The sequence below is a fragment of the Bombus fervidus genome, chromosome 11 (genome assembly GCF_041682495.2).
Source record: "Bombus fervidus isolate BK054 chromosome 11, iyBomFerv1, whole genome shotgun sequence".
Lineage (NCBI taxonomy): Eukaryota > Metazoa > Arthropoda > Insecta > Hymenoptera > Apidae > Bombus > Bombus fervidus.
In genome coordinates, this window is record NC_091527.1 from 12,876,961 (window position 1) to 12,894,835 (window position 17,875).

The following is a 17,875-nucleotide window of genomic DNA, read 5'->3' on the forward strand; positions in this document are numbered from 1 at the left end:
CCAACTCGCTACTTCCAACTCGTCACACCACCAGCATCCCTTTCACAAAGATCGTAGATACCGAGTTATACGTCAGATATATTTCTCATATCGGCGACTGTCCTCCTTTCTCGCGTCCTACGTCCGCTAATTTATAAGTTTTCATTGAAAATGTATGCGAAAGACGTCGATTATGTAAGCGACATTAGCGCATGGCACATACCATACGTATTTTATCAATCAACAATATCGTGTAACTTACATACAATTTCAATGGCAAAACGTTCCCCATTATATTTTAACTTATTCCCCGCTGTTCGATTGACAGAGATCGAGAAATGAAACTTACTGTCAGTGGAGAAAGCATCAGCCGCTGCGAGAAAGCCGAATATAGTCAGCAAATACAGCGGCGAAAGTACAAGCAGACGACAGCTTCGCCCCATAACAACCCTCTTTCGTTGCACACCCGGTTTCTCCTTCGTCTTTTCCACCACCACTCTCTCAAACACTACCAACACTGACACCGAGATATTTCGAATATGATCTCTACGGTTCGCTCTTGTTTTCTGTCACGATTCCTTTTTCTTGTCTCTTTCGAAACCGATGACTTTGACAGCCGGCAAGCCGGAAGGATCGATCGACGACAACAACAACAACAACAACAACAACAATCCTCACACACGATGTACTGACTGATTATCAATAAAATCTGTTAAGACCACGCGGTAGGACCAACAGCCTCTACCATGCATCGGGCAAGTCACGGATCTTCAATCATGTATATGCAAACAGCTAACAATTCAGAGTGGCTGCGTGCTCGAGTACAGAATAAAAAGTGCACTCCACGAAGTGGTTGAGACTGGCAGGCCCGCCCCGTGTGCAAGCACCTCCGTGTCCCTCGTTGTATATCTCTTGCTCCCTCTTTTCTCTCTATCTTTTGCGTTACCTATACCACAGCCCGTTATACTTTCTTCCTCTTGCGCAGATATCCTATTTCACTCTAAGCTACAAAATTGTTCTCTCTTTCTCTCTTTTTCTTTCCCTCTCCCGGGCGAGACGGCGACGACTGACGACCACTGATTCTGACGCACCGGTATCGCGCCACCTGCGCGCGCAAGTACTCCCTCTCGTTCGTCTCCTCTGATCTTCTTCTTCTCGCCCTCTCCCCCGGCCCCTCACTCCCCCCAACCAAGCTCTCTCATTCTCCCTCACATCCCTCCCTCACACGCACGCACACACACTCGCTCTCTCTCTCTCTCTCTCTCTCTCTCTCTCTCTCTCTCTCTCTCTCTCCCTCTCTCTCTCTCTCTCTCTCTCTCTCTCTACCACGCTTCTGTTAAAGTTACGCTATGTGCGTACTCGTAGCCTGTTTCTTTAACTGTATATCGTGACCCAGCTTAACCTAACCCATTTTCTATCTGTTTAATAAGCAGGTGAAAGATATCTGTGCGGCACAATCGCAAAGATATTCTAAGAACAAACATCCAATAGTCGGAAGTTTACATTCATTTTATCAATCTCATATATGAAAAAATACGAATAATTAAGGTAATTCTGATAATTATAAAATCAATATCATGGATGATAAACACAATTTTTCTTCAACGTTTTATTTTTCTATTTAATGCTGGACGAACGAATGGTCCTCGACTATGATTATTTTCATTTTTCACTAGCGCTCGAAAGGTTATATACAAAAATCATAATTACACAGTTAATTTCATAAATGTATCACTCTTGCATCGATGTGGTATTCCACATTAATATACTTGGTCCATTAGTGGCTAAGAAACAGTTTGTTTGCGGGTGAACGCTTAACGATACTATGGGATGTTTCGTCGGTTTAAATCCTGAAAGTCTCGCAACTACTTTTTGAGAAACTAAATCCCATATCCATAATTTCCCATCTGCGGATCCAGAAATAATGCGAGTATCCTGGGTGTCGACGCTTGATTCTAAACACAGATTATTTGCCACGTGGCCAGTGAATTCTCCGAGCAATTCTCCTGAATCTTTATCCATCAATCTAACCACACCATCGGCACAACTAACGACTATGCATTGACCATCTCTTGTGAAGCTGGCGCATGTTACTGCATCTGTAACAATACATTTAATGACAACTTTAATGATCGCATTTTTATCTTATTTTATTTTATTCGTCGTATTATATACTACCAACCTCCCATATAGTCTGTATACAATTCACCTACACGAATATCATATCTACGTATTTTCCCATCGAACGAAGCTGTTAGAATTTCATGATCTGATACCCTAACGCTAGACACAGAATCCTTAGCTTCGTTTAAACATTGCGCAGGTTCCAATGTTTTGGATCTGACATCCCACAACATAACCGAGTTATCTCTGGATCCAGAAATAACCATAGAAGATTCTTCGTTGAATCTGACATTAGAAAGGAAGTAAAGTAGATTCTTCGCTGATTCTAACATTACAGAAAAATATATCTATATATAGAAAATATTATATAAAAACATATATATATATATATATATATACATATATATATATATATATAATGTACAAGGGTACCAGTAATTTTTTGATAATATACCTTACAGTATTAACAGGTCCTGCATGGCCCCTTAAACGCCGAACCGGAGTTCCAGTTGCTACATCCCAAACAATAACTGATTTATCCAATCCACAAGACACTATTTGACTACTATCGCAAGATGCACTACTATCCATTACTTCATCCCCGTGTCCTCCATACGTCTTTAACGTAACACCTCTATACGGATTCCATAATTTTAACTTTCTATCAGATCCACAAGTTAAACAATAAGCACCATCAACTGAAAACGATATTAGATATAATATCGATATTATTTTAACAATGAAAAAAACAATCAACCTCATTAAATAAAAGTTACTTTAAAAAAACATACAACCTACGTACCACTAAATCGTACAGCTCTGACGGCTCCTTGTTTACAATCTATTTCTTTAACAAGTTTATAATCAATTTCCATTTTAAATTTGATTAAAACACATATACCACTTAGGAATAATACTTTCTGCGAAAAAGCAAGTTAATTGAAATATTTAAAATTTCATTTATTATATCTCCTACTTAATTGTTCAACGTTTATGGTACAACCTTTCCATATTTTTGCCATTTCAAAACAAACTTCATGTATATGTATAAAACTAAATATGACGTAACGCTGATTTGACTTAGTATAGAATGTATAGTGGACTTTACAGGTTGTCCATACTTATAGCGTAATGTAGTATATGATGTTAATTATATATGTGTGTGTGTTAGGCGCTCTTTCAATAACACTGTAATTGATAAACATTCACGTGATAATGTGAGAAATCGATTATTTAAAATACAAGCTTTAAAGAATAAATAAATTTTGCAGATACTAACGGATGCTAGTGAAGTATTAGTAGTCCAAAGATATCCAATCACCGCTACGGAAAACTAGTTTAAACAAGGATAGTATGTGTTACGTGTAGGTTCAAATCACATTTTATACCTGGCGTGTATTACTGATTACTGTTGAATATTCTCGTTTACCAATAAAACGGAAGAACATGTAATTGTAAACGTTTCACCAAGATATGTGATAAATCAATTGCGAATGAACATAAATAAATAATATATTTATTGATGTTTACCAAAAATAAACTTTAACCCATTCCGTAATCGTATTTGAAGGTGACAGTTGTTTGTTCCTTGTCAAAGTATGTATGTTTTGACAACAATTGTTTAGTACTTAATGTAATCTATTATTATATTTGAATAAATAGCAGACCCTACTCGCTACGTTCTAAGGTATTACGTTAATAGGTTATCATAGTTGTCACGATATAACGTGAACTACGTGTACAGTGAAACTCATTAAACTTTATATATGATAAAGATATTAATAAACGATGCGTATAATTAATTGATAAAATTGTTAACATAATATATAACAAAAATTATGTAAATAAAATGGTTGCAAACATAGCAGCTGATATGACCGGATCCATATACCATGAAAGACAAGTAATTATCAAATGTTTTATGTTTCTAGTTCGTAATCAAGCAACATATAGAAATATATTATTTATACACGTGTAGGCATTATTCTGCATATACCATATGTTTACATATATGATGATTATTATTCTTACAGGTGAAAGAGCTTTGCGCATTACACGCATTAAATAATTTATTTCAAGAAAGAGGATTTACTAAACAGGAATTAGACCAAATTTGTTATAGCTTAAGTCCAGACGTATGGATAAATCCCCACAAATCACTGTTAGGACTTGGTAATTATGACATTAATGTTATTATGGCGGCATTACAACGAAGAGGACGTGAAGCAGTTTGGTTTGATAAACGCAGGTTTGTTTAGCTCAATAGATATACTAATACTTAATTGTACACATAAAACTAAATATATTTATGTATGTGCATATATATATGTATGTATGTATGTATGTCTATATATATATATATATATATATGCACTCACACAAACACATATACGTATACATTTGTGGGATTTTTTTCTCAGAGATCCAAAATGTCTGTGTTTAGATAATATTGAAGGTTTTATATTAAATGTACCAACAGAATATAAATTAGGATTCGTATTGCTCCCCTTGAAAAGACGACATTGGATTGCCCTGAAGAAAATTCATGGTGCCTTTTATAATCTTGATTCGAAACTTGATTCTCCTCAGCTTATTGGGAAAGTCAGTTAATTTTTTATTCTTCAATATTAATAAATACCATGCATCAATGTATTAATAATTATATTGGCTTTTCCTTTTCAATAATGCCCTATTAGGAAAATGATTTACTTATATATCTAAAGGACCAGATAGATAGTAAGGAAAAGGAATTATTTCTTGTCGTATCAAGGGAGATAGATAATAATCAAGGATGGCTAATAAATACGTATGCAAATAAAGAAGGGATTAATACAGATCATGATAGTATCACGTACATCGAAGACGGCTATATGGAAATGAATTTGAAGAAAGAAGTGTCTGCAGAAATGAATGAAAATGAAAAATCATTGGATAACAAAAATTCTAGGTAATTGAAGCCTTTTTAATTTACTTAATCTATGTATTCAATGCTTCAGGCCAAAATAAATTAAAGGTTAAAGCGACAATAGTCCATTAATAAACAAAGTTCTATGTTCAAGGAATTGAAAAGAGAAGTAAAAGATTACAAATTATAAATGTTACATACAAATTTTCTTGCACGAAAGAAAAGGATGTAACTATATCATTCTATTTAAGTCAACACCATTTGATTGAGATGTGTGATTGTGTTCTTAAATTCGTCATATTTTTATAAAAACTAGAAGAATATTTTAGCAGGATAAAAGATAAATAATGGCACAATTATGAATGCATAATATGTTGCCAATTATTAATATTTATATAGATTTTTTATAAATCGTTATTATGATAAATTAATATATGTGTGTGTGTGTGTGTGTGTGCGTGCGCATGCGCGCGTGTATACACACACATATATTATATTGTTATTTATTTCACAAATATTTTATGTACAATAATTTGCAGTTGCGAAATCAAAATCTCATGTATTAATTCGATATTTATTTGCAACACTTGTGTTCTTTTAATATTGTTTCATCAGTATTATTTAAAGCGTATCATTAAATACTATCTTAAACAGTTACTATCTTAGATTGTTTTATCAAAGTATGTACAGTATGCTTTGTTTAATTAATATTTGGTGATTTAAGCGAAGTTAATTTATTGCTCTATAGATGAATAAACTATAGAATATAGAATTATAATATTACTGCACTGTTAGACAAGTGTTATACTCTAGTATCTTTTTCTAAAATGTTTTGTTCTTAGTATTTGTTACTAGTCACACTAGACTATTTAATGAAACAATGTGAATAACTATAAAAGACAATCTTTTATACTTTCAACATGAACATCGCAATACAAATACCATAAATATTAATCGGTATACAATCTATGTACCTTTTTATATTTGCTGTATATTTCAACAACATATTTAAAAACTCAGTTGTATGATTATTATTTTGTAATTAGATACACCACTTATTCACTATACTATATGTTCCATTCTTCTGAATATCTATATTTAATAAATTTGTTGTTCAAATAAAAAAATGCATCCTTTATTATTATCTAATATCTATATCTAATTACATGAGTAATTATATAGCCTGTCTAAGATGAGATGTTCATCTAACGTGCAATGCTAAATTTATATTTATACAAAATTTCAGTGTTTGTTGCCAAAAATATGGATTTAAATATTTAGAAAATTTATTTGTTATATTGTTAAATCAATATTCACCAATGTTTAACATTAACGCAATAATACACGAATAACGGTAATATAATAAATGTTTAATCAACCATAATTAATAATATAAATTTAATATGTTTTAAATGATACATTGAATGATACACATTATACAAAAAATACCTAAGTTAACGACAAAGGTTTTGTATAATTACCATTTTACGGAAAGAGCTATATCTGAATTCTGTATTTCATGATACTGAGTGCGGAAATATGACAAAGCTTTATCTGTACACTCACCTCCTAACCAATCTCTGTATAAATTTTGCACTACTATATTTTGTTCAGGATTACTCCAAGGAAGTTCTCTATACATAGATTCTAACTCTAACGCCAGTTTACGCGGTTGAATATCACCTGAGGGTCTAATCTGCGCTCCCCCGTTAAGACATCCTATCAATTAAATTAAAATTTACACTAAAAAGGTATTATTGATATTGTAACATTCTTCAAATACAACTTACCACAAGGACACGCCATAACTTCGACATAATCATATATACACTTTTTACGTTTCAAGTTTCGTACAAGCTTTTGTATATTTCGAAATCCATTAGCAATCGCAAATGTTAATAGTATGTAGCCATCTTTCTGAATCACTATTTCTTGGAAATCAGGATTTTTCAGACTTTTAAATTCAATTGTTATATCTGTTTCATGAAACAGATGTTTTGCAGCATAACGAAGAATAAATTCCGCATAACCTCCAGATCCTGAACCGCTATGGCCAAGTAAATTGGTTTTAAAATTTTCCATTTGCGATTCAAATAGTTTTTCAACTTCTCTTTCAGGTATTTCATTTATTGACACATTATGCTCGCTAAACATTTGTTCTATTTCAACTAGGGAAAGAAACGATACTTAAATAAATGCAATACACTTGTTTCAAATTTCAAATGCTTACTTGGAGTTATAACACAATCTACGTCTCTACATTTCCTTTCAGAGTTATAAAAATCTTTTCTAGATGCTTCCAATTTTTTATCATAACAGGGCATAACAGTAACATGATAAACTTGTTCTGGTAAAAGATCCATAGTTTCAGCTAAATGATATTTGACTAATGATCCCATAATTTGTTGAGGGGATTTTGTAACACTTATATACGGAAGTATAAAATTGCCATGTGCCTTTTCAGCGTAACAAACCCAACCTGTATTTAAAAATATTTAAACATTGTTTGATCTTTATTACATTATATGCAAAAAATATTGCTGTACAAAATTATGATATATTAATTACCAGGACAAGAAGAAGACAACATGGGTAATTGACCTTTTGCACCCTCTTCAGCTGCTTTGTAACGTTCTACAAACTCTTTAGCAGACTCTAAAAGGGCAAAGTCATCAGCCACAGTCATATCTAAAACTATGTCTGCTCCTAGCTGATAAAAGTATCCAGCAAGTTTCTTTAATGCCTGTTCTGGATTAAGACTATAATGTTTCGCTATGGATAATACTGCTTGTACCGAAAGACTGACAACAATAAACGTTGAACGTGCATCATCTTTGCTCTATAAAACATATATATAAAACAGATAAATTTGTTTATATCTTATTAGTTCTTGACATTTGATATAAAAAAATAAATGCTGTCTTGCTAATGTTGATCATTACCTGATGACGCTGAGAAACCTTCTCTTTAAACACTCGCATTAATTCTTCCTGACTTTGCTGCGTAATTAATACACTTTCCGCAGACGTGATACAACCGCTACAAGCTAAACAATCAGTAAGTGCGATCTTAACTTTCTCCAATTTCTCTGACTCTCCAGCCTAATGAACGTACAATAAATATACCGTAAAGTAATTTATAACTTTAATTCAATACTATAATAAATATATACAATTAATAATTTACTTCATTTAATGCAAAAGGTGTCCCGTCTTCCTCAATTTTTATTTTTGCGCCAGTTTTGCTTTCTGACTTTTGAATTTCTATGGGTTTGATACATTCCTGCAAAGAAAGCTCCATACAGTTTATTGTTATAAAATGAAAAAATTAGTAAAACTACCTGAGAAGGTGTAATAAAATCATCTAGATTTGTAATTTGTAATGCTCCACTAAATCGCGATGTCATTTTATCTGAAAAGAATATTTGAATTTCAATTATTATATAATAATAATACTATTAATTGGTATGTAAATTCGATATACTCTTTAAAACAATATAATGGAACTATTTTATACGTATAGCTCCGAACATAAACGTTCTTGTTTATATTAAATCAGGCGTAAATATGAAATAGTCGTTATAGGTCATTAATGTCATAAATTCAATGTTACATCGTTATAAATATAACGTTTTAGGATTATAACGTAATAAATAAATATACAATATTGATATTATATAATATTAGTATAAATGTTATTCTTGTTTGTTTTTGATTCATTCGATTTCAAGCATAACCTCATTTTTAATTACTAGATAAGAAAGTATTCAAACCATTTAATATGACTATTTGATACAAATGAAAGTTCCGAACGTAAGAAAATTAATCAAGATTAGCTTTATCTAAATATCGTTCCCGGTTTCCTAATTACACGTGGCTCACGAAATACTATAACTTTGCGTTGAAAAGTTTTTTTCGTACAACAATAAATAAGGTAGATATTTAGCTGAGTCGTGCTATATATCGTTGTAGTACATGGATCATTCAATAAATAAGTGAAATTAATATCTACATTTTTGTGAATTTGTTACGCGACATTTAAATAAGCTGCACGCAACGAAATCTGCATTGATATTGTATGTATTTCTACTACCTGTTCGCTTATTTTTCCCTCAAACCACAAGTGATGTCGTGACGTCGTGAGTCTTGTGCTCGTGCCTGTGTGTCTAGTTCAGGGGTAAGTACGCGCCTGTAAGATGGCAATATCCTCAGTGTCGTTTAAAGAAGGATTTCACTTGTTACGATTTCTATGAAATTTTTATTCAGAAATGACTGAAGTCAAGAAAGATGATGTTGTTAAGATATTACATACGTATCCTCTTTGTAGAGTAAGTAAAATATTATTTACATATTCTATCGTAAATTGGTATTAAAAAGAAATAAGTCTGGTTTCTTTTATCAATAGCGTTTGATCAATAGTAAAAGTCATTATACGAGAAATAATATCCTTATGCGCACAGTTTAATTTCATTAAATTTTCTATTAAACAATCATTTCAATGTTATTATTTGCTATTATTATTACAATCATTTCAACATTATATGATGTTATTATGAAATAAATTTAAGCAATTCATTTAATAGGACGATATATATTTAAATTAGAAAATTCTATTCATATTATATAGAAATTAAGTAATTCATGAAAATTCATTATTCAAGATTATTCTATTATTTATTTTATATTGACATTATTATATTTTCTGGCGTTCGTTTCAGAAATGCGATATGTCGGATGAAATGAAGCAAGAAGCAATGGAATTGTGCGTCACCGCGGCAGAAAAATATGCGGATAATTATGAAAGCGTTTCTCGGATGATCAAAGAGGCAATGGATAAAAAGTTTGGTGCGTCTTGGCATACAGTCGTCGGCGAAGGCTACGGATTTGAAATAACTTATCAACTTAAACATTTATTATACATGTACTGTGCTGGAAATTTAGCGATATGCATATGGAAATCGGCATAGTGATATTTACAAAAATTGATATACAAACAAATGTACAAATAGCGTAATTATGATTTTTTAAAAAGACTATTTCTACCCAAAACGATTATTGTTTTAAACAATGCTGAAACTATTATCATATTGTACAAATCGTTTTTCAATAATTATTATTGATCGTGAACAGGCACAATTGCATATTAATGTTGGAACACATTCAGATATACATAAAAAATGGATTTGACTAGAATTAAAAAATTTCCCTCATTATGGTACATAAAATAAAAGGCTAATAAGAAGCGATTTATAATTTTTATACGAATGATGGACTATACACGTAAAAAGATATAATTATTGGAATATTAATTTCGGAAAATTTTATGACATTCTATGATACGATGTGGATCTTAATATTCTTCGGTATTATTCAATTAGATGAAAAATATATTAATAAATTAATATCGAAATTTTTTTCGTCGTGATGCTGTCATACAAAATGTAAAATATTATGCATAATATTATGCTGAATTATGTCATTATCGTTATTATGTATGTATGTACGTATGTATGTATGCATGCGCGTGCTAATTGCATATATACAAATGCAGCGCGTTAATATGCATATAATTTATTGTATTTGTTTGTGATATTATTTATTTGTATAAAAGTCTTTTGTGGAGTTGTTATGTAAAATATATTTAATATATGTTATTGTGTATAATATAATATATAAATTCTGGATCAGTTGTTATTAATATATGCAATATCATTCAATTTTATGACGTAACAATAAGTGTCATGTAATATCATGATTATTGTTTTAACATTTATTTCAGTGATTCTAATTACAGTATTATTTTATAGGCGTATTAAGACATGTTATTATATGCTCTCGTACAAGGACGATTTAATTTTTATTGTAAGAAAGGTATCGTTTATTTATAATATAATCATTTATCTGTTACAGTATTCCGCGGCTACAAGTCTATACAGTTTTCTCTTTATTTTGATTTAAAAAATATGAAATGCTGGTGCAAAAAATATGTTACAATATTCCTGTTACAGTTTCAACATTTACGCGAAGAATTACAACTGAGCATACTTTTATATTTAATGTGTTCAGTGTATTAATTTATAAGAATGTAATTTACAAAATTCTTCTCACAGATTATTATTTCATCTGGTTTCAGCGATTATTATGTATTCTGTAATAAGCAATCTGTATAGTGTTAACAAGATTCATAGTTCTACACCTTAAACAATGGGATACATTTAAAATAATACATGTCTCGGCTTCACAAAAATGTCACAACGACAATTAAATGTTTACTATATATTTACATAGCACGGATTTTAAATTAGTTAAACAAAATTTATTACACTAAGTTTAATAACAGTAATGGTAGTAGTAATTCTATTAATAATAGTATCTCTATATTTTTAAATTATTTACTATCACCGTTAATAATACATATGCTTTCCATTTTCCACTTCTGCAAGATGAATTCTCTAGTATTTACAATCCTTGCAGAAACTTCTACACGCGCTGCTAGATCATACGTTCCAGGAGCTGGAAGTACAGCCTGTAAGTTTACGGTACTGCTGGTCAATGGCTCTACGTGAGAACAAATTGCTGAGTGACAAGCATATCTGTAGTATGCAGAGGCTTGCGGAGAATACAACTGTGACTTTATATTTGGGAAATGACTTTCACTAAAAACATATAGGGTAAATTATAATACGGCCTATAAAATGTTTTAAAATTACTTTTAGTAGTATTTACCTGCTAGTACCTATTGTATTGATTTTAATATCAATATGTGATTCTAAATGATTTTGTATATACATTATCACTGGAATGAAACACAATCGATTTTCATTAAAATTATGTGTGATCTCTCTATCATGACTCAAAGAAAATGAAATCATATTTTTCAAAAATTCTGTTTCCGATGCTTGTTCCTTATTAGTCACAGCCGAAGAATCAACTACGTTTCTATCTGGACCAAAGATCTTCAAACGTCCAGCATATTCGTTTGATTCAACTTGAACTTCTTTGGGGTATTTATACGTTTTAGTCAAATATTGTATATCAAGATGATGTTGACCAATTGCCTGCCTCGTAATAATTCCATTTTCAATTATTCTCGCCCGCCATTTGAGAATTAAAGTAGAATTTAGTGCCATAGTAGCAGATAAGGACTTCTGTTCATCACTTTGTGGTAATCGTTGAGATTGCTGTACTTCAGCTACGTTTTCATTGATGTCTAGCGATGGAATATCCTTTCTTTGTATGAAATTGATGTACGGATAATTTGCATCTGAATCGATACATTCGTTTTCTTGAGTTAAAGATACATCAGAAAACTTCGGCTCATTTTTGTCCTTTTTTCTTAGCTTTAACATTAAATGAAACATTTCTTGAAACTGTATCTTAACATTTGTTGACAAAACCGATGAACTAAATATAGACCATGTATCACTTTCGAACAATACTTTGGACAACAAAATTTCACTTGTGATTAAGTCATGAATTTGATTTGCATTTTTAACGCAAATTATTAAGTTTAATGTAGGTGAAACATCCTTAAATAATACACTTCTCGAAGCAATTGCGCTAATTTTTATGGAATCTAAAACTGTAAAACGCCAGGTGTGCCTACAAAGTCGGTGTTTTATCACGCTTCTCAAATCAGTATTTTCGTAATAAAAAAGTAAATCCAAACAATGAACTCCTTTTTCATGTGGCGCTCGAATCCAAAATGGTATTATATGCGTTTCACCAACATTCAATATATCATTAGTGGAAGGTAATGGAATCTTTAGTATGAGCCCATTGTTTCTCTTTGTCATATGTTCTGAAATCATAAATAAAATACTGGTATAACATTACTTTCAACTCAATCAATTTCAATCATTGAATGAAATCAGTACGGAAGTTTTATTTACTTTCTTGTGTATCTACATATTCATCTCCTAACGAGAGAAGTTTCGCGTCTGTAGATGCCAAGTAAATGTTTGACAAAGGCGAGTTACCCACATTTTTCAACGTTATATCTATTCTTTGAATTTCTCCACATAGCATTTCTGCAGACAGTTTGCTAAAGAAAATCTAAAAATAAATTTTTTATTAACCATAATGTACAGATATTGTACGATATTGAATACTTAACATAAAAACTGCATCGAAATATTAAGTACCTGCATAAATGGAGCTTTTTCGACAATATTCATTTCTAATCTATGATCCGCGCCATACATATTTGTACCAGGTTTCTCTTTAATATTTTTTAATCTAGGTCCCCTAATTTCAAACAATCTTTTCCCAGTAATAGCTATTGTCGGATTAACGACTGGTGGATCTACTACATGAGTCGGATTAGATAAATCATAACTCAAACCTAATGTTTTTAATTCTCCTACTTCTTTTGGTATAAGACACAGTGTAACATTTTGTTTAGATGTTGGTTGTAAAATAATTTTTTCGATCACTTGTGTCTCCACTAGCGTTAAATTCTCTGGTGATCTCGTTTCATTTGTAACTTGTCCATTGGCCGAAGTAAATGACCATAATAAAGTCACATTAGACAATGGCAGCGGTATGTGTAATGGATTATATAATTCGATGAAAAAATGCACCGGTTCGTTCAAAACTGCATTTGGTTTTACACTGTTATTACTTGTCTTAGAATACAGCGCAACTGTAGGCTTGAATATCATAGGAGGAGATCCCTGAGCTTCTGTAATTAACATTTCTTCCATTCTTGCCCATCTTACATCATCACATTCTTCAGTATCAAATGAAACATGACTCGCAGGAATATTATTTTCATGCGATTTAGCTATAGGACCATAAAATACTTTAATGTCATTACTATCTATTAACGGTAAAGGCAAGATAGGAAGCTCTTGAGAATTCGATAAACCTTCCTGTAACAATAACTATAGTATATAATTAATGTGGTAGTCAGCATATATATCTATCTATCTATCTATCTAATCTAATCTATCTATTTATATATATATATATATATATATATATATATATATATGGATTATATCTTATAACTATACTTATACATACATTGTGGATATGTAAAAATTCACGTAAAAATGCAGCTTGTTGTGAAGCTGGTTGTTTACTGGAAACATTTAGCAATTTCTCAAATGCTTTAACCGCTTCACCAACTTGTTTTAATGATGCTGCTTGTCTACCAATTGTAAAATGTATGTGATCTTCTGCCAATGACCAACCTCTTCCACTATATACCTAATAATATAACAACTTAATATAAACGTTTAATATATATGTATTATAAATAAATAAATAAATAAATATATATATATAATTTAGTTATATAATTTAGTTATATAAGAGTTAATTAAAGAATACCTGGTAAGCTTGTTGATAACATCGCAATGAATGTTTTCGTTGACCTGCTTTTGAAAAACGGTGACCAGCAAGAACAGCATGGAATGCGTACTTGCGCATCATCTTTGGCCCAATAAAACAATAAGCAGCTTGTTCCAACAAGAGCGCAGAACGTAAATCCGAATCTTCACTGGTCATGCGAATCAATTGTTTAGCAGCCTCTCCATATAAGCTTTTACCTTTCAAACATTCTGCACTGAGCAATGTTGCTCTTGTTGCAAATTGGGGCATTTTACAACTAGTCGAATAGGTCAATATTGCATCATCCATATATTCGATAGTCTTCCTATTAGTTTCACCTTGCATAAATGCACTTAAAGCAGCCATTTCAAGAGCACCTGCATAATAGAGCCAAGCTTGATCTGCCGCAAAATCTCTTTTTGCGCTATGATATGTTTGGTAAGCAAGTGAATAGTGACCAAACATAAAACATAAGTCACCTAGGCGACGCAATTGCAATTCTGGTGATTCTGTTGTATAACTGAAATCCAAACAAACCAGAACTTTATATATTCATATATATGCTATGTATTACTTTTGTTATATATAATACTTGTAATTTGTTATTATTTAACAAGATGATATACAATAAACATACATTACAGCATTTGATGGAGTAGGTCCCGGTATTCCAGGTTTATTTGTTCCAAACCATCGTCTTGTAGCACTAAAAAGCGATCTACTGACACCCTTTTTATTTGAAATTACATCATTTAGCAAACCAATTTGTTTTTCTACATAGGGTAACAAACATTTTAAACAAAATTCTGTTATTAATGCTCGTACTCTTTCAAGATCTTGCGTAGATAATCTAGCACCATGTTGTGTTGCTACGTAACTAGGAGAATCTGCCCAAACATTTATATTTATTGGAGTATCAGTGATTATTTGTCCCTTTCCGTGCAACACAGAACTTCTTGACTTGTCAGCTGTTGGGCTTAAAGGATGAATTGTAACAGAAACAGCTTCCTGACCAACTTCTAAATGCGTAGTACTTGTTGATTCGGATATTTCAGAAGAGAAACTAATAGCGTCATTTAAATCTGGAGAAACCAATACAGAATTCTGTGGAGCTATTGGCGTTCCAGCCTGGCTTGTTCTAAAATATGAAATACACATTCACAATTATTCCATAAACTTTTGAGAAATATAGTAGAAGCATACTTTTCAGTATCCGTTGTAACTTCATTTGGCATAGAAGAAACACCACTAGTATCTATAGGTGTGCGAGGAGAACTATTCTGTTCACTACCTCCTAATACTTCTGAATGTTTTACTAAAAATTGACTCCAAGGATCTGGTAAATGAGTATTGTCATCAACTTGACCTGGCGGTCTTGAATTCATTTGTAATAGAAAACAATTATTGGCACCGTAAATATTCTTCATATCCGTAAAAACTTTTTCAGCCCTATAAAGATTACAAATAATTAATTTTAATAATAGTTGGCATTTCTCTACATAAAGAAGCCACGAAATAAAAAATAAATACTTGTTCCTGTCATCTTGTAAAGTATCATGTACTAAGATATAATATCTTAACGTATTGTTATTAAACCATTTTGGCAATTTTCCGGGTATATTTTGATGTAATTGGGCACCCATATTTTGTATCTTTTCCAAAGGATTGTCCTCTACTGTGGAAACTATTATCATACAAGCAAGAAAATGTTTTGTGAATTCATGATCCGATGGAAATTGAACACTTAAAAACATTTCCCTCCATGCTTCAAACCAAGGAACCGATACTGGTATATCAAGCTCTGTTGTTCCAATTTGTATAGTAGTTGTATGTTCACACATGGCTGAACTAACTGCTTCATTTAACATTTTTCTGGCAATACTTGGTTCTGGAGGTTGCGCATTAACATCTTGTATAAAAAGACGAAGATTTCTAACACTAATAGTATTTCCCTGCGGGTCTCTAAAATGACCTATAAGAATAAAAAATAAACCTAATGATATTTCACAATAATACACATAATATAATATGTAATTTGTGAAATAAATCTAAAGATTATTGAAAATTCGAATTTATTTACGCGCATTTATGATTATTTCATAATTTACTTATTGTTTTATTATGAAACACAGTTTGCTGTATTTTTTTCTTCTTTTTTTTTTATCATTCTATGAACTATTCGTCATAATTGTTTAAATATTAAAAGTATGTAACAAGAACTTGTATTTAATAAAACAATAGTAATACAATATAACAAAATAATACATTTTTTATTTATCATCATATAAAATTTCGCCTTTATATTATAACAACTAGTTACAGCTTTTACTTATTCTAATGAGTAATTTTAATGATGTAATTAATGTGACAGTGCCTGGTATAGTAATGAATGAGAAAAATTACCAACTTCTTACCTTCGGTATTCAGCTTACAAAACGGTTGTAGAAGTTCAACGAATGATAAATTGTTTTTTTGACATACAGCATCAGCTGCAGTTGAACATATCGCAGCGATTTGTGGTGAAAAGGCATTGCTTATAAACTCACGAGGGGTTAACTTACATTGAGCCATGATACTTGCTAGAAAATCTACAGATAATCAAGGTTACGTTCTACTAATATGTAGAATTATACGATTACAGTCATTTTGGGCGTTAAGTTGCTATCGTTTATTGGCTTACAATTAGAAGTTGACAGAAGCCAAACTTTCAACATATCCCAAAGTAATAGTAAACATCTTCAATGAACAGCTGTTCTGTGAAGATTTACCGGTGAAGGGTAAAAATATGTAGATGAGACATACATATCATAATATTAGACGGAAGTGTTTATAGGCGGAAATTCTATCTATGATTCTTTTGCAAATTCAATCCTATAAATGGTAGATGTTGGAACAAACTTCCAAAAGCGCAAGAACGTTTGATTATTCCATGAAATATAAGAAGAAGATAATTTAACAATTATATACTTAAGTGTATTGAATTATATAGTATGTCCTGTTTTTGCGTTTCCAAGTAGTATGTCCGAAATTTAACAATTCTTAATTAATCAACTGATAGTTATTTTTTTATATAAAAATCTTAATTCTTCGTATATTGATTCTTATATGTGTATCTACATATTACAATCATATAAAGGGATTAATATGCCGAACATAATCCGAGAGTTTTGTAGGAATATTACAGTTTTTTATGGATATATATAGCCATATTTCCTTGAATCATGCGTATACATTTTCATATCTTAAAATAAATAATATTTCATAAATCTTGTGTAACATCGTATTTATTGTTCACTTAAATGCGCATGGTGAACAATAAAGATTTTTATCATTAGACTGCGAATTTGTATGCATCTATGGGAAATTTAAAGATGCAAAAATGCATACAATATGTAAACATATATAAAATATCTAAAGTAAAGCATTTATTTAAGCAATATATATATATTAATAGATGACATAAATTTCTATTTATAGGTTCTATCTTTTTAGTTATGTTAGTATATAAAAACATAAAAATGCACAAAACTCT

At 31.2% G+C, this 17,875-nt stretch overlaps 6 protein-coding genes across 16 annotated transcripts in view; 2 read left to right on the forward strand and 4 right to left on the reverse strand.

Annotated features, from left to right (window-relative positions):
• Positions 1-979, reverse strand: part of LOC139992275 (low-density lipoprotein receptor) — a 64,046-nt gene extending 63,067 nt beyond the window's left edge. For 2 of the 8 annotated variants that reach the window (XM_072012984.1, XM_072012985.1), the window contains exon 1: positions 329-974. In XM_072012984.1, coding sequence (XP_071869085.1) covers positions 329-422 — 94 coding nt within the window. In that variant the 5' untranslated portion in view covers positions 423-974. Of the gene's footprint in view, positions 1-328 lie in introns of all 8 variants that reach the window. The other 6 variants (XM_072012979.1, XM_072012980.1, XM_072012981.1 and 3 more) reach the window with 6 other exon arrangements.
• Positions 980-1,573: 594 nt separating this feature from the next.
• LOC139992453 (WD repeat domain-containing protein 83) lies at positions 1,574-3,520 on the reverse strand. Of its 2 annotated transcripts, none has more exons than XM_072013300.1 (4): positions 3,383-3,520; positions 2,558-2,801; positions 2,162-2,388; positions 1,574-2,078 (listed from the first exon to the last, which is right to left on the reverse strand). In XM_072013300.1, exons 2-4 carry the CDS (start codon positions 2,692-2,694, stop codon positions 1,711-1,713), a joined length of 732 nt encoding a protein of 243 aa, XP_071869401.1. In that variant the 5' UTR covers positions 2,695-2,801; positions 3,383-3,520; the 3' UTR covers positions 1,574-1,710. The 2 variants fall into 2 exon arrangements, with proteins under 2 accessions (XP_071869401.1, XP_071869400.1); XM_072013299.1 differs by lacking the exon at positions 3,383-3,520 and adding an exon at positions 2,906-3,029.
• Positions 3,521-3,891: 371 nt separating this feature from the next.
• Positions 3,892-5,320, forward strand: Josd (Josephin domain containing). Its single transcript, XM_072013301.1, has 4 exons — positions 3,892-4,006; positions 4,137-4,351; positions 4,524-4,704; positions 4,800-5,320. Exons 1-4 carry the CDS (start codon positions 3,953-3,955, stop codon positions 5,052-5,054), a joined length of 705 nt encoding a protein of 234 aa, XP_071869402.1. The 5' UTR covers positions 3,892-3,952; the 3' UTR covers positions 5,055-5,320.
• Positions 5,321-6,272: 952 nt separating this feature from the next.
• LOC139992452 (probable cytosolic Fe-S cluster assembly factor AGAP009023) lies at positions 6,273-9,093 on the reverse strand. 2 transcript variants are annotated; one of them, XM_072013297.1, is made up of 8 exons: positions 9,075-9,093; positions 8,349-8,419; positions 8,195-8,290; positions 7,951-8,109; positions 7,577-7,847; positions 7,239-7,487; positions 6,799-7,176; positions 6,273-6,727 (listed from the first exon to the last, which is right to left on the reverse strand). In XM_072013297.1, the coding sequence occupies exons 2-8, from the start codon at positions 8,412-8,414 to the stop codon at positions 6,486-6,488; spliced, it is 1,461 nt and encodes a 486-aa protein (XP_071869398.1). In that variant the 5' UTR covers positions 8,415-8,419; positions 9,075-9,093; the 3' UTR covers positions 6,273-6,485. The 2 variants fall into 2 exon arrangements, with proteins under 2 accessions (XP_071869398.1, XP_071869397.1); XM_072013296.1 differs by lacking the exon at positions 9,075-9,093 and adding an exon at positions 9,020-9,038.
• LOC139992457 (dynein axonemal light chain 4) lies at positions 9,086-11,015 on the forward strand. The gene is made up of 2 exons (XM_072013304.1): positions 9,086-9,335; positions 9,726-11,015. Exons 1-2 carry the CDS (start codon positions 9,276-9,278, stop codon positions 9,972-9,974), a joined length of 309 nt encoding a protein of 102 aa, XP_071869405.1. The 5' UTR covers positions 9,086-9,275; the 3' UTR covers positions 9,975-11,015.
• L(3)76bdm (trafficking protein particle complex subunit 8 homolog l(3)76BDm) lies at positions 10,820-17,293 on the reverse strand. Of its 2 annotated transcripts, none has more exons than XM_072013293.1 (11): positions 17,024-17,293; positions 16,758-16,931; positions 15,874-16,315; positions 15,547-15,792; positions 14,981-15,481; positions 14,344-14,863; positions 14,035-14,220; positions 13,152-13,880; positions 12,900-13,062; positions 11,734-12,808; positions 10,820-11,663 (listed from the first exon to the last, which is right to left on the reverse strand). In XM_072013293.1, exons 1-11 carry the CDS (start codon positions 17,055-17,057, stop codon positions 11,396-11,398), a joined length of 4,338 nt encoding a protein of 1,445 aa, XP_071869394.1. In that variant the 5' UTR covers positions 17,058-17,293; the 3' UTR covers positions 10,820-11,395. The 2 variants fall into 2 exon arrangements, with proteins under 2 accessions (XP_071869394.1, XP_071869393.1); XM_072013292.1 differs by having other exon boundaries at positions 13,152-13,892; positions 17,024-17,291.
• Between the last annotated feature and the right edge of the window lie 582 nt (positions 17,294-17,875).